This window comes from Gymnoscopelus braueri, assembly GCF_963280865.1.
Source record: "Gymnoscopelus braueri genome assembly, chromosome: 10".
Taxonomy (NCBI): domain Eukaryota; kingdom Metazoa; phylum Chordata; class Actinopteri; order Myctophiformes; family Myctophidae; genus Gymnoscopelus; species Gymnoscopelus braueri.
The window spans coordinates 43,196,562-43,223,624 of record NC_137611.1 but is presented as its reverse complement, the minus strand read 5'-3'; the positions used below and the strand labels follow the sequence as shown (position 1 = coordinate 43,223,624).

The 27,063-nt window shown below is 42.9% G+C and overlaps 2 protein-coding genes across 3 annotated transcripts in view; one reads left to right on the top strand and one right to left on the bottom strand.

The window, feature by feature from the left end:
* zbtb41 (zinc finger and BTB domain containing 41) overlaps nucleotides 1–14,877 on the bottom strand; it is a 14,975-nt gene extending 98 nt beyond the window's left edge. The window contains exons 1-14 of one of the 2 annotated variants that reach the window (XM_080440577.1): nucleotides 14,474–14,877; nucleotides 12,192–13,340; nucleotides 11,474–11,680; nucleotides 9,854–10,061; nucleotides 9,017–9,086; nucleotides 8,470–8,617; nucleotides 7,820–7,949; nucleotides 4,981–5,076; nucleotides 4,718–4,824; nucleotides 4,103–4,208; nucleotides 3,430–3,518; nucleotides 2,535–2,664; nucleotides 1,804–2,082; nucleotides 1–1,288 (exon numbers count right to left, since the gene is read on the bottom strand). The exon at nucleotides 1–1,288 is cut by the window's left edge and continues 98 nt beyond it. In XM_080440577.1, coding sequence (XP_080296703.1) covers nucleotides 1,024–1,288; nucleotides 1,804–2,082; nucleotides 2,535–2,664; nucleotides 3,430–3,518; nucleotides 4,103–4,208; nucleotides 4,718–4,824; nucleotides 4,981–5,076; nucleotides 7,820–7,949; nucleotides 8,470–8,617; nucleotides 9,017–9,086; nucleotides 9,854–10,061; nucleotides 11,474–11,680; nucleotides 12,192–13,308 — 2,952 coding nt within the window. In that variant the 5' untranslated portion in view covers nucleotides 13,309–13,340; nucleotides 14,474–14,877 and the 3' untranslated portion in view covers nucleotides 1–1,023. The remainder of the gene's footprint in view (nucleotides 1,289–1,803; nucleotides 2,083–2,534; nucleotides 2,665–3,429; nucleotides 3,519–4,102; nucleotides 4,209–4,717; nucleotides 4,825–4,980; nucleotides 5,077–7,819; nucleotides 7,950–8,469; nucleotides 8,618–9,016; nucleotides 9,087–9,853; nucleotides 10,062–11,473; nucleotides 11,681–12,191; nucleotides 13,341–14,473) is intronic. The other variant, XM_080440576.1, reaches the window with a different exon arrangement.
* A 2,472-nt stretch (nucleotides 14,878–17,349) lies between these two features.
* The window catches only part of LOC308093582 (protein crumbs homolog 1-like), a gene marked incomplete at both ends in the record, with an annotated part of 17,736 nt that continues 8,022 nt past the window's right edge, over nucleotides 17,350–27,063 (top strand). The window contains 4 exons of the mRNA XM_080439914.1: nucleotides 17,350–18,352; nucleotides 22,730–22,926; nucleotides 24,485–24,838; nucleotides 25,815–25,980. Of these exons, the coding sequence (XP_080296040.1) occupies nucleotides 17,350–18,352; nucleotides 22,730–22,926; nucleotides 24,485–24,838; nucleotides 25,815–25,980 (1,720 nt within the window). The remainder of the gene's footprint in view (nucleotides 18,353–22,729; nucleotides 22,927–24,484; nucleotides 24,839–25,814; nucleotides 25,981–27,063) is intronic.

Below are 27,063 nucleotides of genomic sequence, written 5' to 3'. Positions count from 1 at the left end.
ACCTGTTTGAGTCACACATAGTATTGTACAGTAGACAATTCTACATTACACTTTAAGGCCTCAACCATAAGATTTGTATGTATTTTAAATACATTTAATATTTATACAATCCCCATCATTAAAAAGTTAGACCAAAGTCAAATTTAACATTTCACTTCAGTACTACTAATACATGGCCTGACAAAGCCTGATAGTGAAAATTTGATATTTACGGGTTGTTTTTTTTCTCCCCTCTTTTTTTTTACATTGTATTACATTATAATTACATTACATTGCAATAACTTGAGATTTTCTCGAGTTTGTGTATTGATTGTATTCACTCAGACGCCATTTTGCTCTTACGCCACACTTGAAGGGTGGAGTGTCTGGTCTCATCAATACATCTTCATGAGAGTTGCTATGAAATTTTTTAACACCTTGTTTCAATACTGTGAGTTTTTTCATGCAGTTCCTTAGACATGGAAAAGGGCAGCTGAATTCTTGCATCTTTTCTTTTTAACCCATTTATCTCAAATGGGCTAACACTCAAAAACCAAGAGGATTCTGCCCGACAGCAACGATAGATAAACCTATAATTCCCTTCATTGTGTTATGTTATTCTTATCCTTTTATAGCCTACAAAAACATGTACACACAAAACAAAGCTAAGAGTGGCAGCGGTGGCCGAAAGGTTAGAGGAGCACGCTTTATTGTAACTGAAAGTTTCCTGGTTCAAACACCCAGAACGGTAGGAAAAATCTGGGTGGGCAAGTAAATGGCCATTGAGCAAAGCACCGAACCCCCAACTGCTCAGTTGCCAACAGTAAAAGACTGTGGTTGTACCGGTCAACTCCCAGGTTTGAATGTGTGTATATGTGTCTGTGTGAATGTGCAGGGCGTTGCTGAAAAAGAGCACTCGCACTCGGCATACCTACCCTGGGTAAATAAAACAATAAAACATATCACTAGGAATAAAAGGCTATTTATCTTCACGTTACTGATACATGCAATGTGTTTCTATTCCACTTGGTTTGACTGAGGATGTCAGTGAGTGGGTTCGGGGTTGGAGATGTTCTGCACAGAGGAGCTGGGGTCCAGACCCAGCAACGCCCCCAGGTAGGACGGCTCCCTGGGGTCCAGCATCTGGTCGGGTCTGACCGGGTGGACAATGTTGGCGGGCTGGGGCGTCAGGGTGTACTTCTCCAGGAAGGCCAGATCTGTTGCAGCCTGGTAGCTGCTAGGTGTCTGCTGCTGCTGATGATGCTGCTGCTGATGCTGATGCTGGGCCTGGACCTGCATGGTCAGCACACTGGGGGTTTGGGAGGAGGACCAGGGTTATTATAGTTATAACTAAAAGTAATGAAATAACAATAACTAGAATTGGCAAAACATTTTAGATAACTGAAAAAATACAAAAACTATAACTAACTTAAACTGTATTGTGTGTTTATAAAACCAACTAAAATCATAGAGAAAATGCCCTTAATTTTAGTCTTTGTTAATATTTCATACAAAAGACTTGGATATGGTGGATATCTTCCAATATTTATTATTTTTGTTTTGCTAGCCCAAAAATAGTCAAATCTGCATATCTGTTATTTTTACAATTTTACTGACCTTTTTTAATCTTGCCCCTGACAATCCCATATTACAATAAAACTTTTTTTTAAATAAAAACTAATCTAAAACTGAGCCTTCTCACAAAATAAAAACTAAACGACCAAACCCACTTATTAAAAAACTAATTACGATTAAACTGAAATTGAAAACGAAAAGTCAAAAACAAAAACAAATAATAATTTAAAAAAAAACTATAATACTAACCTTGAGGAGGAGGAGGACAGGGAAACCCTGTGGCCGCTCAGGTCACCCGGCCCGGCTGTGACTCCTGTCATCTGCACAGGCACCAGGGTGACAGGCACGCAGATGCTGGCCGTGGCGGCCGCGCTGGGGAGGACCGGCTTGGGTTCTGCCCGGTACGCCTTTGACGTTTCCTCATAAGGCAGAGACACCATTTTGTCCTCGTCGAGTACCCCGAGAGGCTGCTGCTCGGTGAACTTGGCACTGTGCACGTGGTCCATGTGGTACTTCAGCTTGTCTTTCCTTTAAAACATAAAGATGTAAACCGTATTGCATTCTTCTTCGTAAATTAACGCCCTAATTGATCATACTACAGCGTCACACAAAAGTAGCAGATGCGAAGCGACGCGTTTTGAGCTTGCAGATCTGCTACTTTTGCTATTTTTGTAACATGAGGTTTCCACCCGACGGAGACGATTTGTAAGGCTATCCTAGGTAAGCTGCCTGTGTACATAAAGGCAACATTTTTATTTTCATTATTTGCGTTCACAGCAAAAGGTTGCATTGTACGGGACCTGCTGTTAAAACTGAGCCAGGTAGGATGAGTTTGTTTTATCAAGGACCAATGTCGCGGAACGAATTACAGGCAACTTTGGTCTCGTCTCGGCCAGGTCTCACTTGCATAATGAGGTCTCGAACGTCAATGTGACTCTCCTGGTTAAATCAAGGTTACATACATAGACATAGATACATACCTTTTAAAGGTGGCACTGCAGTGGGGACAGTTGAAGGGACGGGCGTCCGAGTGAATGACCATGTGTTTGGTCAGGGTCTTCTTGATGCGGAACGTCTGCTGGCACTCTGTACATTTGTAGGGTTTCTCTCCTTTTAAAAGGAACCAAACAGAATAAATCTCCAGTGCTGCCAGCCTAAACCCCTCTGTTGTAAAACTAATGATGGTGGGATCTAGACTAGGGGTTAGGGCTTTCACCGACTAGTCGACTAGTAAAACCACTAGTCGACCTTGTTGGTACTAGTAGTATAGTTGATTATTTTATTTTTTTGCATTGTTTTAATGTCATTACTATTATTATTATCCTCCTGCCTTTATTTTTTATCAAAAGGGGGTCTTTATTTTTATCAAAAGGGGGTGCCTATTATTGGGCAATAACCCACTTTTGAGGATGCTGTGCCAGAAGCGCTTCCCTTAAAACGGCATAAAAATAAAGGCAAGAGGATAATAATAATAGTAATGGCATAAAAACATTTCTTTTTTTTAATAGGTAAACATCGACTAGTCAACTACCACTGGGTCAAATTAGTCGACCGGTAAAAATCTGTAGTCGTGAAAGCCCTAATAGGGGTCGGCTGGGAATAAAGGGATTCCCTTCCTTTTTTGCATTACATGTGTATTTATGTATGTAAGTACTGTATGTATGTATGTATGTATGTATGTATATTGTGACATCTAGTGTCACATTTCTGCTACTTCTGTGTGACTCTCTTGTACGACAATATTGGGCATTAATTTACATTAAGAAAGTATAAAAAAGTATAGAAAAAATGAAATATGGAGATTTACAAGGCTTCTACCCGGCAGCAACAACAATACCTAAGTCAATAGAACTCTTTAATGGTGTATTCGTTTACCAGAGTGGGTCCTGAAGTGCATTTCCAAACTGGACTTTCCTTTGAATTCTTTCTTGCAAACCTCACACTGATGCACAGCCGTTTTATACCTGCGGACACACAGAGAGGTAACATTTGCTCAAATTCCCAGCCAAGTTACAGAGCCAACTGTTGACATGTATGGGGCATAATATATACAGTACATGTAATGCCTTTAAATATCAGATTGTTGGTGCATAGTAGAAGATAAGGCAGTGGTTCTCCCCCCCAGGGGTCCTTGAGGGCATTCCAGGGGGTCCCCAGCAAAAGTAGTTAATATAGCATCACAATCATTTTAACCAATTTAACAATTTATGTGTTGGCTATTCCAAAATAGCAGATCTACCAGCTCGGATAAATGGACCCCAAGTGGACCCTTAAGCGTCTGTAACTTTGAGAGTGTGCGAATGGAAACAAATGGACTCTCACGAGTCCATTTGGTTCCATTCGTACACTCTCAAAGAGTTAAATCAAGGATTTTTCAGTGTAAACAGGGGTCCCTCAAAGATAAAAAAAAATCTTATTAAATGGGGTTCCTTGGCCTAATGCATATCAAGCCGGGGGTCCTTGAAATTAAAACGGTCGAGAACCACTGAGAAGAGGGATATTTATTTAATAAATGGTAGATAAAGCCTGGGCTTATCTGAAAACATACTTCTGCCACACTTTCTCTCCCAGGTGAACACTTTTGTAGTGCACGGTCAGATGGTCGTGGCGCCTGAAGCACTTTCCACACTCCTCACACTGGTGTGCTTTCTCCCCTGCACACATAAAACACATCACATCTGATGAAACATGACCCGTTTCACCCATAGGGTTCCTCCTCAGTGTAATATGCTCTATGCACAGCAGCCATATTGTGAAGACATTCACAGGTGTCACCAATGATACTAATGAAGGCTCTGTTCCATGCTGGTCAAACAGAATATTGTGCATGTTGACTCACTGGAAACACTCTGCTACACCAGTGGGTCTAAAATGTGTGTACAGGGACACTCATGGTTCCTTAAGGGGTTTCCAAATGGCCCCTTGCGAGTGTGTAACTCTGAGAGTGTACAAATGGAACCAAATGGACCCTTACGGTCCATTTGGTTCCATTTGTACACTCTCAGAGTTATGGGGGTCGTGGAAATTGAAATATCTGAGAACCACTGTGCTACACTAAACGTAACAGAGCCTTCATTAGTATCATTGGTAACACCTGTGAAGGAAGTGATAATATGGCTTGCTGTGCATAGAGCCTATTATTATGCAACAACAAAGTTGTTACCAGAGTGTATTTTCTGGTGTTTGGTCAGGTGATCGTGGCGTATGAAGGTTTTCCCACACTCGTCACACTCGTAGCGCTTGTCATCGTGGTGGACTCGTAGGTGGAGCCTAGTCAGAACGGAAAGAGAAAGGGCATTTACTGGACGATTAAAAGGCTGATATTCATAACGACTACATTAGATCGACCGATCAAATATTTTATCGGTCGATCAGGATCAATAAAGGTCCATCTCAGTGCTCAGGCAATCACAATTTTACACCCACCTATAGGAGCTGCCATGGCGAAAGCTCTGTCCACAAATACTGCACAGATGTGGCTTCTCTCCACTGTGTATCCGCAAGTGCTCCCTCAGAGTTGTCCTATGGGGGGAGAAAATATATGAAAATCGATTATTGAAGGCCTTTTCACTGCAACTCATGCTTAGGCATTGTAGTTCGCAGCTTTAACTTAGGTCTTAGTAGGACAAAAACCTAAACATAAAATCTACAGACTGGTGATCAAGTAAAGGAAAAAACCTGAATAAAAGAATGAAAAAACATTGACGAATTCATCTGCTTCCATACAGGAGTACTGCATGATACAATTAAGCATTTACATTCCTATCAGCCTATCAATTTTGAATCAAGAAGATGGTAAGAGGAAAAAGTGTCTATGAAAGAGTATTATTGGAGCATGGATAGCAGGAGCTTCAGTCACAAAGGCTGTTCAACTGGCTAGTGTTTCAGTAGGAACAGTTGCTATAAGTGCAATCTGGGAACCCAGAACCAAATAAGAATGAAAAACAGCGCCCTCTGCTGTTTGTGAGCAGAATCTGTTCTTGAGAGATTACTATAAGTGATATATGGGAAAGAGATCAGTTAATAGAAATTGTGGTTGAAAGTGTATATTCAATGACTGTGATGCTCATGGATTAGTGTGATATGTAAGAAAAAAACTAAGTTCCTCTGGAAACTAAGAATGTCAATGCAGGACATGATCACGCTGTGTCAGAAAGAACAGTCCGTGGACAACTACATACAGTAAGTAGTATGTATGTATGAGGGATATTATAGTAGGTTTGCATTGCATAAACCCCTCATTACGAAGACAAATGGACATTTGAGGGTTCAGTGTTGCAAAAACCACTGGTCTAACAGTGATGTGGGAAAAAACATGATATGGTCAGATGTGTCATCCTTCACCATATTCTCCACAAGTGGGTGAGTGCATGTGTGCCGTACATCAAGAGAGCGGTAAAGGCCTGAATGCTTGACCCCGACAGTGAGGGGGTACGGTGGCACGGACACATTTGAGGAAATATCTTTAGTTAGAATGGTGTTTCATTCCTCCAGTAGAGTTCCAGAGACTTGTACAGTCTATTCCAAGGTGCAGTGAAGTTGTTCTGGTGGCTCCTGGTGGCTCAACACCTTACTAAGACACTCCATGTTGTTGTTTTTCCTATAATTTGTCACTTGCCCGTATACAGAGCTGTAGGGGGTGCTATGGGGGGTCGGCGACCCCTTAGTTCTGGCGCTGGCTGGGGGGCTGGGAGCTCCACATGCACGCGCGAGCATGCACCGTCAGCTGCGGTCTTAACACCTTAAAGTTTAAACAATAGCCTCTCAAGGTTCGCGCCGTCAGCAGCGAGCCGTTCTCAATAGCGTCTACCTGGCTGCTTTGCATAACATTAGGCTACTCGAAAAAAGCCATGGACTTGAATTGAATGTGTTACATTCCTCTCACAATGAGAGACAACAGTCTCTGCACTGCAGAGTGTGAAGGGGATCAGGACCCAGTTCTCTGAGACAAGACAAAGACAAGTTGTCTGATTATTTTAAGTACTTATGTGTGGGTGAGTCTATGTAAAGGGCTTTTATATAAAACTAAAAGGAAAATAAAATAATTAATTAATTGAAACAAAAATAAAAACAACAAATTAACAATGCAACTAAATAATAAGATATACTTACATTAAAAATCACATGTTGAATACAGTATTTCAACTAGCACTGAGCTGATTGGCTATGTGCACATGCGTGCACGTGCGCGTGCACGTGACGTCAGAAAATATAGCCCCCTAGTTCAAAAATCCACAGCTCATCACTGCCCGTATATAGTCACTTGCATTAACCACATGAACCCTAGCGTCCCCATTTTGCGGGCGAACATACTGCTGAAATAGCCTATCAACAAGCTCACAACGTGTCGCAAGATTGTGAGCTTGTTTTCAGCGAAGAAAATGGGAATAGAGCAGGGGTCTTCAACAGGGGGTCTGTGACCCCTAGGGGGTCCTCAGAGTTACTACAGGGGGTCCGCCAAATCTTTGAGTGATGTGATTTTTTTTTTTTACCTTAACCACTTGAACCCTAGCATCCCTTTTTCTGAGGAGAACTTTAGCCAAAAATAGCCGATCTACAAGCTCACAACGCCTCGCAGTGCGAGGCGTTGTGAGCTTGTAGATCGGCTATTTTTGGCTAAGAGGTATTAGGTGTAGAGGGAAAAAAGGGCAGAACAAGTAAACAAAAAAGGTTTAATCTAAAACACAATTTTATACAGTATAGAGGGGGTCCCTGCTTCATCTCTCTCTCAGCTAGGGGGTCCTTGGCCTGAAAACGTTGAAGACCCCTGGAATAGAGGGAAGTACTAGCAGACCTAGTAAGGACGAGGACCCTGGTGAACTAAGTATAGGGTTCAAAGTAGAACTTCACCCATTTTCAACCTAATCTTCATATAGTTGGTCCTCACTAATTCTCATTATAAGAATGGCCCAATTTCCGTTTACTCACACTGCGTCTTATTGGTGGGCTGTGGACAGTTCAGAAACCTGCCTTCTACATCGATGGGGATTTCAAGCTAATAGAAACTACAGCATTTCTCTTCTTGGAAAGTTAGCATACGTAAATAGAAGCCATTTTTCTTGCATTAATACAAAAATACAAAATCTAATTTGAAATGACCAAACCTGTCTACCGATGACGTCACTGGTAGGCAGGTTTCAGAACTGTCCACAGCTTAGACAGAAAAAGGTGCCATTTAAATGAAGATGGGGGGAAATGGATGAAGCTGTGGTGAAAAGCAATATGGCGTGCTTATGCTGAGGATTGTGGGACGAGGGACGCTTACCTTTCCCTTACAGATTTCCCACAAATGAAGCAGGTCCATTTTCTTTTGCCTCCGTGTGTGCACTCAATATGCCTCTTTCTGTTGCCCGTGTCATTGAACTGCCGGCCACAGATCTCACAGGGGAACGGACCTGGAAATGAGCCCACAGAGCCAGGGTCAAAGTCCTCAAGCAAACATCCAATACCAACAATGTGATTGTTGATTAAATCAGCTATTTTCAACCTTTCATTTTATTTCAAGGACCCCCATCTGATGCAAACCCCATTAAGACCCGAGGCCGGTTTTACAAATGCCTTCTATGTCACTTTTAAAACTGAAAATGTTTGTGCCAGGGACCCCCAGAAGAGAAGATTTGTACTAGAAAATTCAACATTATTCCAAAAAATCCAAACACTTTCAAGATGTTTAATTTTTTTTTTTTAAATAGCAGATGTACAAGCTCACAGTGTGGCACAAAGTGACGCGCTGTGAGCTTGTAGATCTGCTATTGTTGAGTACCACTGTTGTAAACCACTGCTCTACATCCTAAGAGTTTTCTGAATAACTTGTGCTATACTGTATATACAGCTAAAATCCAGGTTTTAATGGGTTAATAGTCACCATCCAAATGAAACCTGACAGAACAGACAACATAAATATCTCGGACTCACCTAAATGGTACTTTTCTTGGTGCTTCAGCCTGGCAAACCTGGACTTGAAGTATTCGTCGCAGAAGGTGCATTTGAAGGGCCGGTCTTGGCTGTGCAGAATCATGTGTTCCTCCAGATGAGGCCTGCGTGTGAAGGTCTTAAGACATATCTGGGAAGAGAAGATTAAACAGGAGAACAGGGAGAAAGGGAATGAACCAATTAAGCCACACAGTATATCTACGTATATAGTACTTAGTATACAGGCAAATAGTGAAAATAGCCAATCTACAAGCTCATAATAACGTGTCGCATCGTGACAGTGGATCAGATACAATTTTTTTGTCACTTGTAATTTTATGTTTTTAATCAACTTTATGTTGATTAAAAACAGGGAGGCCAGGGTTAACGTCATTAAACAACAGTTGAGTAAAGTAAAACAAAGTCTTATCACCATTCACCGGTGACAAAGAGCATTGAGACATTTATTCCCCCTTTCAAATCAATAAAATATTAATAATGAATGAAACCAACTGCATTGTACACATGTCTTGATTGAAACCAGTCTTACGGCACATTTCCAGCCTTCACTCTTCTTTTTCCTCATGGTAAGAAACTCCTGGATGTGGTCTGGATGGAACCTGGACAAAATGAACACATGACAATGACATTTTGAGAGGTAATGACCGACGTTAAATGAAACGTTAAATGTTCATTTCAAGGACACCCAGTTTGACCATAGAGTTATAATATATCTAGAGGGTGGATTGCCCCGCCCCCAGCTAATCATTTCTATGAAAGTTGCTCAGTGGCGTTTGAAGCACCCGGAAGTACCATATATTGGGTCGATATTGGGTCCTGAGCAGGCGCACTAGGGTTTCTACGGAGCCTCTGAAGGGACAATAGTAGGTTTTAACGGTAGACGCACGCGCAGTAGCATTTTAAATGCGGAAGTGTTGCTATCCCAGATTTGACCACCAGGGGCGAAGGCAGCTTCACTGTTCTACCGTGGTTCTGGGGGCTTGAGTTTGACATGCATTAACTAGGCTACGGACCTCCCAGGACATTTGACACCATGTTTATCTCTGGGACTCAATCCCCAATATAAATCTAACTCTGAGAGCGTAGAAATGGAACCAAATGGACCCGTCAAGGTCCATTTGGTTCCATTTGTACGCTCTCAGAGTTACAGACCCGTACGGGTCCATTTGGGTCCTGACTATCAATCATTTAGCTGGGGACCCACTGGATCCATTTGTACGCTCTCAGAGTTACAGACCCGTACAGGTCCATTTGGGTCCTGACTATCAATCATTTAGCTGGGGACCCACTGGAACCCCAGACCCCACGTTGAGAACCGGTGTTGTACAGAACAGGGACTGCGAGGACATTTGAGAGACGGCCTGACCTGCGGACATGCTTGGCCAGGGTTTTCTTGCTGGCGTGGAGCTTGTTGCAGAAGGGACACTTGTGCTCCTTCTTCTGGAAGGGGACGTCGCCGGCGTGCTTCTTCTTGTGCACCGTCAGGTTGGACTTAGTGGAGTAGCGCTGGAGGCACACGTCACACTGGAAGGGCTTCTCGCCCGTGTGCACCCTGGTGTGACTTTCATACTTCCCTGTTCACACACACACGCGCACGCACATGCAGTCACGCACGCACACACACACACATGCAGTCACGCGCACACACACACACACACACACAAATGTATAATTAGTCGATTCCATCGATTGTGTATCATGCAACTATGCATTATTTTAATTAATCGGAAATTGAGAAGTGCAGTTTTTAGGGATAGTTGTATTTTTATATATATTGTTTTATATATATCAACAAAATCAACACAAAAGCAAAATCTAACTATTTTTTAATCTGATTAACCACGTATGCCCTATTTTATGCTTTGTTGTACAATGGTGTCATGCACAAATAACAAAAATTACAAATATATTTTTTAAATGACTATACATAAGATATAACAATAAAAAGTCTTGAATCTTAAATATTGGAATCTTAAATATTACATTATGCTGAATGGAAACTTTTCTGTCCCTGGTTGAATATTGTGGTGTAGTGGTGCTCTGATTGTCAGTTCAGAGTTGCAATAAGAATCATCCAGTCACACAATGACTGATACATACTATCAAATGCACTAAACTAGTGGTTCTCAAAGTGGGGTCCAGGGTTGCTTGGGGGAACCCTTCTGTTTCACCCAAATAACTCTAAAAATGATTACCAATTGATAACCAATGCACCATCGGCCTCTCCTTCTCTGTGAAGAGTAAGGTCCTGCCCAACAATCTAGCAATACAAGCACTAACCCACAGTGGGGCTACATATTATGTTCTTGGGGGAGATTCTTAGCACCCTCTGGTGGACATCCTGTATGCACACAGGCAGTGTGCATACAGGTATAGTTTTGCACTCACTTTGTGTAGCTAAACTAATTAAGCGTGAAAATAATCAACCTCATCATCATCAATAAACAATCAATAGACTATACTACACAACACTGTATAAACAAAAAGGAATTCAAATTTAGTCTTAAAGGAGGGTGTAGATATTTTTAAGTGTTAAATAGCTCTGTATTCTGATAGTGAGCATAGCTGATAAATGATCTCTGTGAGGCTCTCTCTCTCCTGATTTGATAAAATTAGTATCCCGACCTGAAATGTATTTTGTGTTTATTAACCCATTAAGACTGGGAACGCATCTGTGTCATTTTAGATTTATTTGGCTGGATAGCAGATAGCGCGGCACTTGTAGATCTGCTATTTTTCTTAAACCGTGAACATTTGTGCAAATCGTTGAATGTATATTTTTCAAAACACATTTGTAACTCAAACCTTTGCTTCTGGGGTCCCTGGAACAAAAAAAAATTATTTCTTTTTTTTATAAAAAACTACAAAATACAAATAAATACATATATATATATATATTTAAACGTTAGGATTTAGAAAACATTTATAGACTTGGCCTCAGGTCTTAATGGGTTAAAGAGCTGGTTGGACATGTAACGGTGCCCACCTGCACGGTCAAAGGTCTTGTCACATTTGGGGCACTTCAGGGTCTTCTTGCTAGACGTTTGGATGATGAGTGGAGCCAGGCCTTCTGGGTAACCTGCAGCCTGACCGGAGCTCTCTGCAGCCGCCGGACCGCTGGCCTCCGCCTCATGCACATCCTGCTGCTCACATCTGCTCTGCTCTGCCCCTGCCAGGGTGCCTTTATGTAGGCCTGTCACAATTATAACATAATAATCACATGATCACAATTATTTTTTGCATCATCGTCGCCAGACTCGTCTCCATTCATCTGTATAACTTCTTCTCAGTGGTGGAAAAAAGTACTCAAATGTATTTACTTAAGTAATAGTATCAATACTGCAATGTAGAAGTACTCTGTTACAAGTAAAAGTCTGGAATTAAAAATGTACTTGAGTAAAAGTACAAAATATTGGTATCAAAATGTACTGAGAGTACCAAAAGAAAAAGTACTAAAATGTTTGAAAATAGCAGATCTACAAGCTCACAACGGGTTGCGATGCGACGCGTTGTGAGCTTGTAGATCGGCGGCTATTTTCAAATAGCCTAAGTGATTATTTTATTTAGGTATTATACGTACCGGTCATTTCTTTGTATATTTATTTTTTAAGTTATTTGCCCTGTGCAATTTCTGTTTACAAAGCCTAAAAGGCCATTTCAATGACAATTAATAGTCAACTAAGACTTCCTGAAAAAAGCCCTACTTTTCTGTTGGCCGTCCATCTCCTCCTCATTCACATCCCGCTCTGCCTCCTCCTCCTCTTCATCGTCTCTCAGGGCTGGGTCGGTCGTCTCCGTCACGTCTGGTTTGGCTTTCAGCTTTCGGACGACCGCCGTTCCTCCTGCTTCCTCCTCCTCCTCTTCCTCCTCCTCCTCTTCCTCTCTGGGTGACGGGGTGGTCGGCTTCTCTGCGTCGCTGTGGGCAGGGTACTCCGTGTCGTCTCTCTTGTACTTGGCGGGGGCTCTCCTCTGGCGCGCCGACCTCCTTTGCGTCGTCGTGGCCATCCGCCGACTCACCCCCTCGTTCCTTCTCCCCGGCTCTGGCGGCTGTGCGCCGCCGTGACTCTTGGCCACGTGGTTTTGGACCGACTTTTTGGAGGAGAACCTGCGGCTGCACAGGGAGCACTGAACGCCCGACAACGGACTTGGGACCTCCGTGTCTGCCGCTGCCATGGCTACGGGTGGCGGTTCTTGCGTGGTAGTGGTGACGGTGGTGGTGGTGGTGTTTGGGGTCATCTCCACCTCAGGAGCCCCACTTGTCTCAGCCTGCTCCTGAGTATTCAGAGTCACCGGGCGGGCTCCGCCCCCGTCTCCGCCCCCGTCTCCGCCCAGCAACGTCAGCACGTCCATCATGTCCAGGAAGCGAGCCGCCTCCGCCAGAGCCGGGAGTTCCGCCGACGTGACGACGCACTCCGAGCCGTACAGCAGGCCCAGCAGGTGCCGGAACACAGACTCGTCCACGTGGTCGAGGGTCACTCGCTCCACGGCGGGGTTCTTGGACAGCTCGGCGTGGAAGTAGCTGCTCCCGTGGGCCAGCACCACCTTGTGGGCGCCGTGGAGCCTCCCGCCGACGGACACGGACACGTCGCAGAACCTCTTCTGCCGGATCCGGTCCTCGTTCAGGAACTCGAGGAGCTTGTGGCCGTGCTGTGACATGGTCAGGCGGCGCCGGTCGGGATTCGTGGACTCGTCGCGGGCGATCTCGGATTTGAGGTTATCGGACGGCGGCGACGGCCCGGTGTCCTTTTTCGAGGTGGTTTCTCTGCCGGCGCTGACCTTGCTCCTCCGTTTCAGAGGTTGATGGTTGGGTTTTCTCTTCATTGCTGCGGCTGGTGTCCTGTCATCAACTGGTCCTGAAAAACAAGGGTATAAGAGTAATATAAGAGTTGCTGACAATGATATAGTATTTTTTTGTCGTTTTTGTGCCGACTTTTTTTTGTTGGTTAAAAAGGTTTGTTGTTAAAAAGTTAAAGCTCTATATTCCATTAGTAATCATTGCTGTACTCCCTCTCTCTCTCTCTCCAGGTCTACTTTTGGCTCCGCCCCCTCAGCCAAAAGTACACCTTGCGTATGTCGCTGATCACATGACCTCAATTAATTATCCAGTTCTAGGCAACATAGAAGGGGGGGGGGACTTTTTTCTTATTTCCATAAAACAGCTCTAAGGTGTATTAAAGACATAGTTCAATGTTGAAAATGAGTGTTATTCCCCTTTAAGCGAATGTTGGGTGGGACACCAATTTCACCCAATCAGAGGAACCCATTCCTCAGGTTACATTTTCATAGTGTTCCAATTCCAATTTTGTCAGCTCGTTTTTGTTTGTTTTTTCATTACTTTCAATCTCTCCCCTGATTGGATAACATTCATATCCTGACCTGAAAATGTATTCTGTTAACTAAAGAGTCCTATAGGATTCTGATAGCATTTTCATAATCCAATAGGATTCAATCCTTAGGATATTTTGACGAGTGGAGAGATGGGGAGACCCCTGTCACTGAGCAAATGAGCAATGATTACTATGAGAATATTATGAGCTACTTATTTAAACAAAAGCAAATATGAATTATTCATCTTTAACTGGACAATCATGCACAATAACGCTGTAATGATGTGTGACACTGGATCCACAGCAGAGACATTGAATGATGCATGCTGCATGCAGTGCAGCACTTTAAAATACTAGGGATGTTTTTTTAACATAAACATTTCCTTTTTCCCCAGCCCAAATTGCACGAAGCAACACGCTGTGAGCTTGTAGATCTGCTATTTTCAAATAGCTGAAGTCTAAAGAGGTTAATGCATGTTTTGTAATAATAATCCAAATCTACAAAGTAGCGTAGTAACTAAGGTTTTCAAATAATTGTAGTGGAGTAAAAAGTGCAATATTTGCCTCTGAGATGTAGTGGAGTAGAAGTATAAAGTATTGAACATTGGACATGCTTTAGTAAAGTAAAAGTACATCAAAATTGTACTTGAGTACAGTACTTGAGTAAATTAATGTACTTAGTTACTTTCCACTACTGGTCCTGACTCCCAGATCGCCCGTGAACGTTGCGTGTATTCGCTCTCCACCTCAAGGACCCCTATGTGTGAAGAAGAGCTGGGGCGGACGGGCCCCCCTCAGAGGAGAATGTTGACACACGACTAGAACTGGGGCGGACGGGCCCCCCCTTCGAGGAGAATGTTGACACACGACTAGAACTGCGACCCAACAAATCAACATGGAAACCTCATTGTTTTCACTTTTACCCATTCGCGACAGGTCGCTTGCATAACCCGGGCAATCCGCCAACGTTTCTATTCGGCTAATATTAACCGAGAAATGCTTATTTCCTGAATATGTGTGTAAAAACCGCTCCTCCTTGTTGCCATTCTACGAGAAATGTCGGAGACCAAAACAAGGCGTTTGTCTCATTGGCCGTTTCTGCGTTTGTCTCCGAAAGCGTCTATGTAAATGGAAGCAACAACCCACCCCCCTAATAAATGCACTAAATATATATAATGTTTTCTATAATACTCCTACTGACTTCTGTGACAATATACCGAGATGAGGGCAGAATAATACTACATGATTCAAAATGAAGAATGTGCTAAAATGAATCGTAAATCGCACCCTACTAGGTGAAATGCACGATGGGTAATGTAGTCTTCTACTGTTTGGCCGTCTTTTATCTGGCCCTCAGGCTCTGTATCTAAATGTTAAGTTGTCAATACAGTCAGCTTTGCCATTTCTCTCCGTTCCCCCCTCTTGTTGTGAACAGCAATAGATCATAATAGGGAAATAGTATTTATACTAGCTATTATGGTTAGGTTATTATTTCATAATGATTGGATTATAGCCTTCATTGTTGATCACATTTTAATCAATATTGAGAAAATGTAGATACTTTGTTTTTTAACTCCCTTTCTTACTCATGGTTTAGCAATTGCATGCCATAGTTTGCTATGCATTTCACAGGATGGTTAAATTACCCCTCCAGTCACATTAATAATTATTGTGGCCCGGACCAGGTCCGGGCACTAGGCTCTAATGTAGCCTGACAGCGCATAGCCATAGCGTGTTCGAGTCCCGTTCCTGACGATCTTTGCTGCATGTCTCTCCCCATCTCTCGCTCCCTGTTTCCTCTCCATTTACACTATCAATAAAGGCCACAAAGCCACAAAAAAAGAATATATATATATATTGTGGCAATATAATTGTCCAAATTATATGCAGAAAAAAACATCTAGGATCTCAAATGAACATAGCATGGTATTAAGAAAAATTATGTTATAACATCTGCTGAGGTTTTACTGTAAGGGCAAATGTAGGCCTCAAGAATATATTATTGTCCACTACTATTGGGCTCTAATCCAGCAACATGTTCTGGCCAAATATGCAACAGAGAGTATTTTGAGCCCATTGTGTGAGCAGATTGTCGGTATCCGTGGCAACAAATTGTCAAACCGTGTGAATTTCATGAAAGTTCTTTTGGGCTTTTTGCAAAAGGCTACAACAACATAGATCAGAAACTTGGTGCTTTGCCTGGTCTCAATCCTGTTGATATTATGCTAAATATGAATATCAAAATGTGTAATTCCCTCCTTCAGGTGAGACACCATGACTACTACTGTCCATTATGTAACTACATTGAGGACTCTATCCGGGAAAGATGGCTCAAATTAGCCGTCTGAACCCCTCCCTTTGACAGCACTCAATAAGTAACACACTGTAAGTGCATTAGCTTAATCCTCTCTATCTGCCTCGCACCGATCTCACACAGTAATATCCTGAGTGTTAACTGAACTCCAAAGAGTGTACACATGGACACTGCATAGGCCTACTCTCTTTGTAGTTACAGGTCCCTCTGTCTGATCCCACACCTCTCAGAGTTAAATTAACACTGAGCATTTAACTGTGGAGCATTAGACAGACAGTGAATACATGCATGGCGGAACAGAACTGAACATGGATTTGACATGTTTTTACGCAGCTCTCTTCTCTACCACAGTGTGAGCAAAAATGGAGCCATAATCATAGATCTATTCATTGGGAGGACTTGTCGAGGACAATGATGAAATTAAGCCTGTACATTGGGATTTCATGGTTGCTTTTTGCAGGTAATTTTGCCCTCTTGTAATTCTAGTTGGCTACAGACCCAGGTCAAATCACGTTGCCAGGTACTTTGGTAAATGTAATTAGTATAGGCCTACTCTTGTGTGAATATCGACCTCCTAGTCACAAATTGGATTGTCCTGATCCAGCAGAACCCATCTTATGTGCTATGCAGATGTAAACAATAATTGTTAAGAACTGGTATGTTGTTGATCACTGATGCATGCTTTCGAGATAGCTTTCTGCACAGGTTACCGCTATTGGAGGACATTATAAAAGACAGATTAAGCTACTGCTGGGTGTAAATCATAGTAGTGGTCAAGTAACTTCTATTGTTGCAGTTATTATCTTTTAAAATAAAACAAAATAAAAAGCTCATGATAATAACATTTGCACCCACCTGACATTTCAGTCGGCTACCATTTACAAGTGGTTAATCAAGCTCAGCTTCATTCTGAAAGCTAAAACGATAAACCTCTAGAATTACATTCCCACATACAGTGTTGTTGTCTAAACTACACTGACAACCAGTTGATTAAAGTATGCATCATTTTATTTATAACTTTTAACCACATAGGCCATGGTATTTTACAACAGTAAAATTGTACAACAGTACTGCGTGGCGAAAATAGCTTTAAGCTTGTAGAGCTGCTATTTCCGCAATGTTTGACAATTGGATTTTGCTTAGTAATGACATGGCCAAAATAGGTTAGTGGTTAAAATAGGCAGTTCTATTTATGTTTTAAATGACACTAATCAAATATTGATGTTTACAGGCACTCTCTCTGATCAGGAAATCAAAGGATGTGAACAGCAGCCGTGCCAAAACGGTGGCATATGTGAGAGCCAAAATGGAGGTTACAGGTGCCTTTGCTCGGAGCGGAGCCAAGATGGCCGTCTGTACGGCGGGCGGACCTGCACGGTCGCGCTCACGGGCTGCGATGGCGCCTCGTGCGAGAACGGCGGAATGTGCTCTCCCCTGCTCATCGACGATCAGCACACTCACACGTGCGTTTGCCTTGCCGGCTTCACTGGCCCAAAATGCCAGACGCCCACAGCCTTTTCCTTTGAGACCCGAGGCTCCGTGCGCGTAGAGACCCCCCTCGCAGACCCGCAGGCCCCTCTCAACGTTACGTTCAGCTTCAGGACGGGGCGGCCCGTCGGCGCCCTGCTGCAGCGCAGAGCGGGCGCCGACGACCCGCACCTCCTCGCCGTCGAACTCAAAGACGGCCGTCTCCGCCTCACCAGCCTGACGGGTCAAGGGTCAAGCAGGGCGTTGGTGCAGGAGCTTCCAGAGAACGTGTCTAACAACAAGTGGCACACAGTGGAAGCGTTGTTGGGCGGCGCCGTCAGCCGGATCAGGCTGCTCTGCACCGATGGCGGCTGCGACAGGCACGCCATCACCGAGACCCGACAACTCCTCCCTGGCCCTGGCCCTGCCCCTAACCCTGCCGCCGTGCCAGGTTCCCCCCTTCGCCAAAGCCTCCTCATAGGAGCAGCCGGGCTGGCTCAGGGTTCGGGCACAGCGGTGGATGGGCAAGGCGCTTTCCTGGGCTGCCTCCGGGACGTGCTGGTCGATTCACAGCTGGTGGTGGTGCTGCCCGGGTCAGAAGGGTCACACGCCCAGGTGAACGTCACCGTGGGATGCAGTGACAAGGACAAGTGCGACGACAGCCCGTGTCAGAACCGGGGACGTTGCGTGAGCCAGGGATGGAGGAGCTACGTGTGCGAGTGCCAAAGACCATATGAGGGCCCCAACTGTACAGAGGGTAAGAACACACAATCAATATCAGCAGTATAGAAAGTGCGTTTGCGTCTGTCTGTGTGTGTGTGTGTGTGTGTGTGTGTGTGTGTGTGTGTGTGTGTGTGTGTGTGTGTGTGCGTGTGCGTGTGCGTGTGTGTGTGTGTGAGGGGGGGTTGAACACATCTTGTTCAACCCCCCCCCCCCCCCCCGATATTGAGAACCACAGCTGCAGAGAACACAAATTAAGCCAATTAACGTGCTTGAGAACCACTGCCCATAGCGGAATTAATAAAGTTGTATGAAGTTGTAGTCAAACTGAGGGGTATAGTCCAGGCATTTTAAGCAAAAATGGGGGTCAACCTCCCACTAATTGCAACAAAACCAAACTCAGCTGATTTTGTATCCTCAATATGTCCTGAATCACAGAAAGAAAGTCGCAAGGAATCGTATGAAGGGAAGGTTTTGAAAATGACCTGTAAGTATGTAACGCTTTTTGGCCCTTTCTGCTAGATTTGACTATGCTGTATTTGTTCCTTGTAGCAAAACAAGGATACAGAATATCAGTGACAAGAATTTATTATGATCACATAATCACACAACTGATCAAGTACTGATCAAACAACTCAATCAAATTATGCGCACACAATATCACACTACAAAATGTCAAAATGCTTAAATAGGTGATGTCACAATTTCCCATTGACGCCCATATTAAAAAAGGATTTGAGCATGTTTTCTTGTCTAATTTCCACAAAAAAGGTTCAATACTGCCCACTATCAACCAGAAACTGTTGGATGCAGTACAGTGCTTGTAAAAAGAAAAAGAGCCTTAACCCAGTGTTTATCAACCTTTTTTGTGCCAAGGCACACCTGGCATAGCCAAAAAATCCCAGGGCACACCTAGATATACGGTATATATATATATATATAATTATATATATATATACGGTATATCTATATACACACACTAGGGGTGTGCCGGATAATTTCACGAAACGATACGATATTGGGCACACAACTTCGATACGATTTCGATACGATACGATACGCACTTATCATGAAAATATATGGGGGAGAAAAAAGCAAATGCAAACAAATATTTCTGTTTTTGCGTTATTCAGACATGCAAACTTGTAGCTTTTCAGCTTCCACTAGCCGTTTTGAATCCAAATAGGGCAATAGTGTGACACCTGACCCGAAAAAAAACAGCATGTTGTCACCCTTTTCACCTCGGGGCTGTTTGCATGCCTGATTATTATTATTGTTAAAAAAAAAGAAAAAAAAAAGTTTTCTTTTTCATTTTTTTTTTTTTTTCAAAATGATATTTTTTCAAACCTTCTTCAAACGGCGCGGCACACCTCAGCAGTAGCCCCGGCCCAAAATTGGGACGTTTGCCAGGGTTGATAAACACTGCCTTAACCCTTCGAGTGCTATTGCTGCATTTTATGCATTGTTATGAACTAATGTTCATTTCATATACATTTTTATGTGAAGCACTTTAAGCTGCTTTTTCTGTATGAAAGTGAAATAAAGTTATTATCATTATTAATATTATTATTATGACGTGAATTAAAAATGTTTTAGAAATCAGAACTTTGATTTTTTTTTCTGTATTGCTAAACCTGACAATAGTCTGGCACTGTCTGGCACTGTGAATTCCACCTGAAGTTTCAGAGGACAATCCCTGATCGAAATATGGTGAACTTCATCATGGAGATGCTGTCAAACCGCAGCTTCACTCTACAGACTAGTAATGGCCAGCACAGTTGGCTCAGATGACTGAGGAATGGTATTCCGTAAGGGTGTGTTCTCTCCTCAATGCTGTTTAACATCTAAATCTATGACCTACCAGATAAAACATGGGGCGGCAGTGGCTCAGGGGTAGAGTGGCCGGGGTAGAGTGAACTGGAAACCGCAAGGTTCCCAGTTCGATCCCGGGCTGGGGGTCTCCCCCAGAGTTAGTGTCGAAGTTTCCTTGAGCAAGACACTGAACCCGTGATTGCTCCCGATGAGTAGGTTGGTGCCTTGCATGGTTTCCTCCGCCATCGGTGTATGAATGAATGGGTGAATGTAATGCACAATCTATGTAAAGCGCTTTGGATAAAAGCGCTATATAAATGCACCATTTACAACATAAAAAAAATATGGTTATGTAGACGACCTCGCCATCATGCTGAGATGACTAACATGGAAGCAAAGACCAACAGGATGGCCGTAGCTGAATGGGTAGAGAGCCAGCCTCAGAAGCAGAAGGTCTCAAGTTCGATTCCCGGCCCTGCCAAGTTGTTGATGTGTCCCGATGACCTGTGCAATACACTGAACACTTCTGAAACTTAATTTCTCCCACGGGATCAAATTGGTCTAATTATAATTGAAGGTGATGGAAGACGGTCTCAACCAAGACATGGGCACCATGGTAGCCTACCTCCGCAGGTGGCGTTTGTAGCTCAGCATTGGCAAGACAGTGTCGCCGGCATACCATCTTCACAACAGAAAAGATGGTATCTTCACAACAAAATGCAGGCTTTACATCAACAAAATCACATGCGCAGTGCTTCACATAAGAATGTATATGAAATTAACATGAAAACCGAGTGCATACAAATGCTTAATGCATAACATACAGAAATGGCACTTGAAGGGTTAAGATTAGTTTCTTCTTCTTCTTTTTTTAACAAGCACTGTAATGCATCCAACACAGTTTCTGGTTGATAGTGGACAGTATTTTGTGTGGAAATTAGACAAGGAACATGCTTAAATCTTTTTTAACATGGTAACATGGGAACATTAACAATGGGAAATTGTGACATCAGCACATCACCTATTTAAGCATTTTTCAATATGTTCCACCACTGGGATTTCTGAGGACTTTTGATATGTTATAACTAACATATTTATGAAACAAAAAAAGTTGAAAGAGTTTCTGTTGCAATTTGTCCTAGGTTAACCCCTTATTATCCATAGAATGCCTATACTTAATATGCCTGTTTTGAATGGGCCACTTAATTGAAGTTCAAACTTGATACTGCGTTTCCCTGGGTCCCCAGCAACACACCTGACAAATGTCGACTTCATACAGTGTTCGGTTTTCAAGATATATAATTGTATATGTAATAATAGTGTGGATGGCGGCCATTTTGAATTAAAATAATTTCCCTACATGCAATTCCTTGCGACTTTTTTCCTCTCATTCAGGACATATTTAGGACACAAAATCAGTTGAGTTTGTTTTTGCAATTAGTGGGAGGTCAAGTGACAATATTACTGGACTAGTAGTGTTGCGCTTCCAGATGATCAGAGAACTCCCGATATGTCTGGGACATGAAAATGCAAGGTAGTTGGTAGAACAGCAGCGAGAATGGCTGCTAGCAAACCTTGGATAGGTTGTGCAATATAGCTTATTTTGAACTCTCCTATTTGTTTCCATCCAGTTTTAGCAATGGAGGCTGAGAAATTGTCACCAGACTCTAGTTGAGACTTGTGAGTCTACCTGAGGGGGTAACACTCTATAGGAAGATAAACATAGCCGGTAGACTTTAAAAGGAGCTTAGCGACAATGAAAATAGAACGGCTGAGGTTCCAAGAAAGGTTTAAAGAAACATGGGATTCAGTAATGACACGTGTAGGCGATTCCCATGCCAGTTGTCCATAAAAAGCCGCCCCCAATCACTGTGATTGGCTGGGAGGGAGAGCCGGTGTGGACACGGAGGGGACACTTGTTTTGGTTCACGTGACTGTTTTTAATGTATATTCTTTTTTTTATTAAGAAATGTTTTGGGCTTTTATTTGATAGTATACAGTTGACTGACAGGAAATGGGGAGTGAGTGACAGCAAAGGTCGTCGGAATCGGGATTCGAACCCACGACACGCTGGGTTTAGGTGCCTGGACCGCTACGCCAGCCGTCCGGGCCTGGTTCACGTGATAACCTGTTCCGTCCACCACAGCTTGCCAACTCTGCTCGCTCGTTGGCGACGGCGCATTAGGCCATCGGCTACTCGCCTAGTGGCTTGCTCGCTTAGCAGCTAGCTTGGGCACACCTCATGAGCCTCAAGGCCTCGCTGTCGGTGCGCCTGCCTTGTTTTCAAGTGAATCAATAACCTCTTAAACCATATACTTGAGGCCCCCAGGGCTCTATACTAGGCCCCCTCCTGTTTTTGCTCTACAATAAATGTCTTTCCGAAAACAGTTAATCTACAAGCTCTCAACGTGTAAATTTTTGCCGAATGTTTGCCCCAGAATATAAACGCTAGGGTTCCATTAAAAAGTCATGAATTTGTTGAACAAAAACCTTGCACATACGCAGGATGTTCAGTGAACCAGAGCCACGCACCGTAATAATGGTAGCACAATATGCATGCCTTTGGTTAAATTTGGCTTGTGTCTCTCTGTGCCCATTGCAGAGTACATCACTGCCAGGTTTGGAAATGAAAACATGGAAAGCTATGGGGTCTTCTCATTGGACGACCATCCTGGAAGCGCTGTAACCGTGTCGATGTTCATCCGCACCAGACAGTCCAGTGGCGTGCTTCTAGTCCTGGCCAACAGCACCAGCCAGTACCTCCGCTTGTGGCTAGAGCAGGGCAGGGTCAAAGTTCAGGTCAGTGGTGTCAAGTAACTAAGTACATTTACTTAAGTACTTAAGTACAATTTTGAGGTACTTTTACTTTACTGGAGTATTTCCAACTGTCTATATTCCAACTGTCACCATGCCTGGTGGGCTGGATCCTTGACTTTCTAACTAACAGATCCCAATGTGTAAGGGTGAATGACACAATGTCTAGCCTCTTGTCCACTTCCACTGGTTCGCCACAGGGCTGTGTTCTTTCCGCTTTCTTGTTTATTTTGTACACGGATGACTGTCGCAGTAATCACGACAACCGTTTTATCATTAAATACGCGGATGACTCAGTCATTGTCAGCCTTCTAGACAATGACGAGGTCGGACATGGTCAGGTAACAGAGGACTTCTTGTCCTGCTGTAGTGACGCGTTCCTTGAATTGAACATCTCAAAAACAAAAGAGCTCTGTTTTGACTTCAGACGTGGTCCCCATCCCACCCAGAACACTGATATCTGTGGCCAGCCGGTGGAAATCGTGCCCAGTTACAAATACCTGGGCACGATTATTGACAGCAAACTGAAATTCGATGTAAATACTGACATGCTGTGTAAAAAGGGACAGCAACGCCTTTTCTGCCTAAGAAAATTAGCCAGATTTAATGTTGACAGAGACTTGATGAAATTGTTCTACAGTGCCTATGTACACTCTGTTATCTCCTTCTCTATCATCTGTTGGTATGGTAACCTCGCCATTAAGGATAAAAATTCTTTAGGAAGGATAGTGAAAACTGCCTCCAAAATCACTGGCATCCAACTGGAGAGCCTCGACCCCTTCTATAGCAGACAACTGCTCTTGAAGACCAGGTCCATTCGAGAAGACAATGCACACCCACTCGAGCCAGAGTATAGGCTGTTGCCATCTGGCCGACGTCTGAGTGCCCCTGGTATCAAAAACAATAGATACAAGCACTCATTTGTTCCTGCCTCAATTCGGGCAAACAATGTTGCCAGGGACCGATAGAGGATAATGTGACTGATGGTGATGTGAGTAAGAAACAAGCACTTTATGCAGGCACCTTATATTCTGAATTTAGCCCTTTATTTATCTTATCTCTTTGCACTTTATTGTGATGATGATGATGATGATGATGAAAACATGCACTTTATCTCTCTATCTCTTGCACTTTACTGTGATGATGATGATGATGATGGATCATGCACTTTATGCCGGCACTTTATAATTCCCTTTTTATCTCTTGTGATGATGATAATGATGGTGATAAACAAGCACTTTATCTCTTTATCTCTTGCACTTTACTGTGATGATGATGATGATTGCACTAGATGCGCCCGGATCTATGTTTTTATGCTATGGTGTTTCATGTCTGCTGTTGTCCTGTACTGTCTGTATGTTTTAAACCACTACTCTGGCTGTAAACCCAATTGCCCTTCTGGGACATTAATAAACTTGAACCTTGAACCTTGAACTTTTACTCAAGTAAATTTTGAATTCCGGACTTACTTGTAACAGAGTACTTATACATTGCAGTATTGATACTTTTAAACATTTGAGTACTTTTTCCACCACTGGTTCAGGTCAACGCCTTTGAAAGCCTTCGAGGCCAAAGCGTGATCAGCAACGGCCATTTCCACCTGCTGACGGTCAAGGTCCAAGGTGACACCGCCTCCCTGTTCCAGTCGGCCCAGAGCCAGGGCTCCTTCCCCGTCAGGCACGTCCAGGCCCATCCCGGGGACTTGGTTTACGTCGGGGGCCTGCCGGACCCCAGGGCCTCTGCCACGTTCGGCGGTTACTTCAAGGGCTGTGTCCAAGACCTGAGGATCAACGGCAAACGACTGCAGTTCTACCCCATAGCCACCTCAGTGGCCGCCTACCGTCTGGAGCGGCGAGTGAAAGTCGCACAAGGATGCAGCAGCGACAACGCCTGCGCCGTGAGTGACTGATTACGAGTTTTGTTTCCTAAAAGTACAATCCCATCTCTCTGCAAGGGAATGGTTTTCATTTGTACTCTATTAACGCCCTTACAGACTGGGTGTTTTATGTTAGCCTGGTTCCAGACGAATCTGCCATTGCAAAAAAAAAAGCCCTAGGTCTGGCCCCTCTCAATAGAGATTGGATTTCTCTCCCTCCGTTGGTTGTGAGGGACCAATCAGGGCCCAGTGTGCAAATATGGGGCGGGTTTATCACCAGAGGCATTTTTTTTATTTGCCCCTCGTTCCACACAGAGATTCCAGACTAATATCTACACAGTGATATTAGTCTGGCCATGCCAGGCTAGTTTTATGTGGGATTAATTCACACAGAAAAAAAGAAATATATAAACATATACACACACACATCCACACAGAACACAAATTTTACGTGGCGATAAAGCAACGTAATTTTTATTCGGAACCAGGTGGATTTTTCTTCCACACTGCGAATAAAGGCATCATCAGCCTGTATGAATGAGGCATCAGCTACACAGTATATGAATACTTTTGATGCGAAATATTTGCTGGAGAGTATTTCGTATTGTTTATTCATCATGCCCCCCCGGTGTGTGAAGGTTTCACCCACTTTTAGCCAGGTCATTCAATTCAAAAAGTTTTCAAAAAGTTTTCTAAAAGTTTTCTAAAACGTTTTCTAAAACGTTTTCAAAACGTTTTCAAAATGTTTTCAAGAATGTTAAAGCTGTATGTGACCTTTAGTGAATACAATGTTATTTTGTCCAATCTGTATGGTAGAGCATGTTAATACAATATAACTTATAGCCTTTTATTGAGACATTTAGATCCTGTGTCAGTAGTAATAATGTCAGCACTTACGAGTTAAGAGCAGGAAAGTTACATAATAGTGCAGCTTTAACACATTTTCATAATAATGAAAAACTCTCCAATTCTTTTTTTTTCTTCTCGTTTCCCTTAGATCAATCCCTGTCTGAACGGGGGTGTGTGTTACTCCATGTGGGATGACTTCAGCTGTAGCTGCCCCCCCAACACCGCCGGGCAGTGCTGTGAGGAGGTGAAGTGGTGCGAGTTATCTCCGTGTCCCTCCTCTGCCGTCTGCCAGCTGCTCTCCCAGGGCTTTGAGTGTGAGTGTGTTGGGGGGTCAAAGAAGGGTTGTTGCAGAGATTTGTGCTTTCTTATTTACAATCATAAAATGAATATTTCCCAACCGTAGCTAAGTACATTTACTCAAGTACTGTACTTAAGTACAATTTTGAGGTACTTTTACTCTATTGGAGTATTTCCAATTGTCTATACTTTTACTTCTACTCCACTGTGTCTCAGAGGCAAATATTGTGCTTTTACTTCACTACAATTATTTGAAAACTTTAGTTACTAGTTACTTTTCACATATAAACTATTACATTATAAAAGATACATTACCCACTTTAGCCCTATTTTATACATAGGCTATTTGAAAATAGCCGATCTACAAGCTCACAACGCGTCGCATCGCGACACGTTGTGAGCTTGTAGATCTGCTATTTTTAAATATGTTTGTACTTTTACTTTTGGTACTTTAAGTACATTTTGATGCCAATACTTTTGTACTTTTACAAGTCAATTTTGAATTCAGGACTTTTACTTGTAACAGAGGATTTCTATATTGCAGTATTGGTACTTTTACTTAAGTAAAGAATTTGAGTTCTTGTTTACAATAATAAATAAACATTTCCCAACCTTTTCTGGATCAGGGGCCCCTTTGAAAAATCTTGAAAGTGTTTGCGGCCCACCCAAGATCTGACCACTTAGTGGTCAGATGGGTAGAATAAACATGCATTTTCAGAGCATGTTTATTTGAATGATCAGTCAATCGATTGTGTTTGACTGGATCAATGGAACTAACGTAAGTTCCTATTCATCAGTATCACAATGAAAAGCTTTTAAAGAAAAAATACCATTACTTTTTTTTGGTATGCATAGGTTCTTTATGTTAATGTTATATTATCATTCAAATCATAGTGTTTTGCCCACTTGCAATATCCTCAGGGTTAAGCCGTTGGCCATTTCCTTTTATATTCTGAAGGATGAAAAAATAAGACTTTTTTTCTAAACTATTTCTCTCAGGGATAAAAACAAAAGCACTTCTCTAGCAAGCATGCACAGTCAAACAAAAATAATAATAATCCATTTTAAAATAGCATACTATGTCTATATATACTTGTACC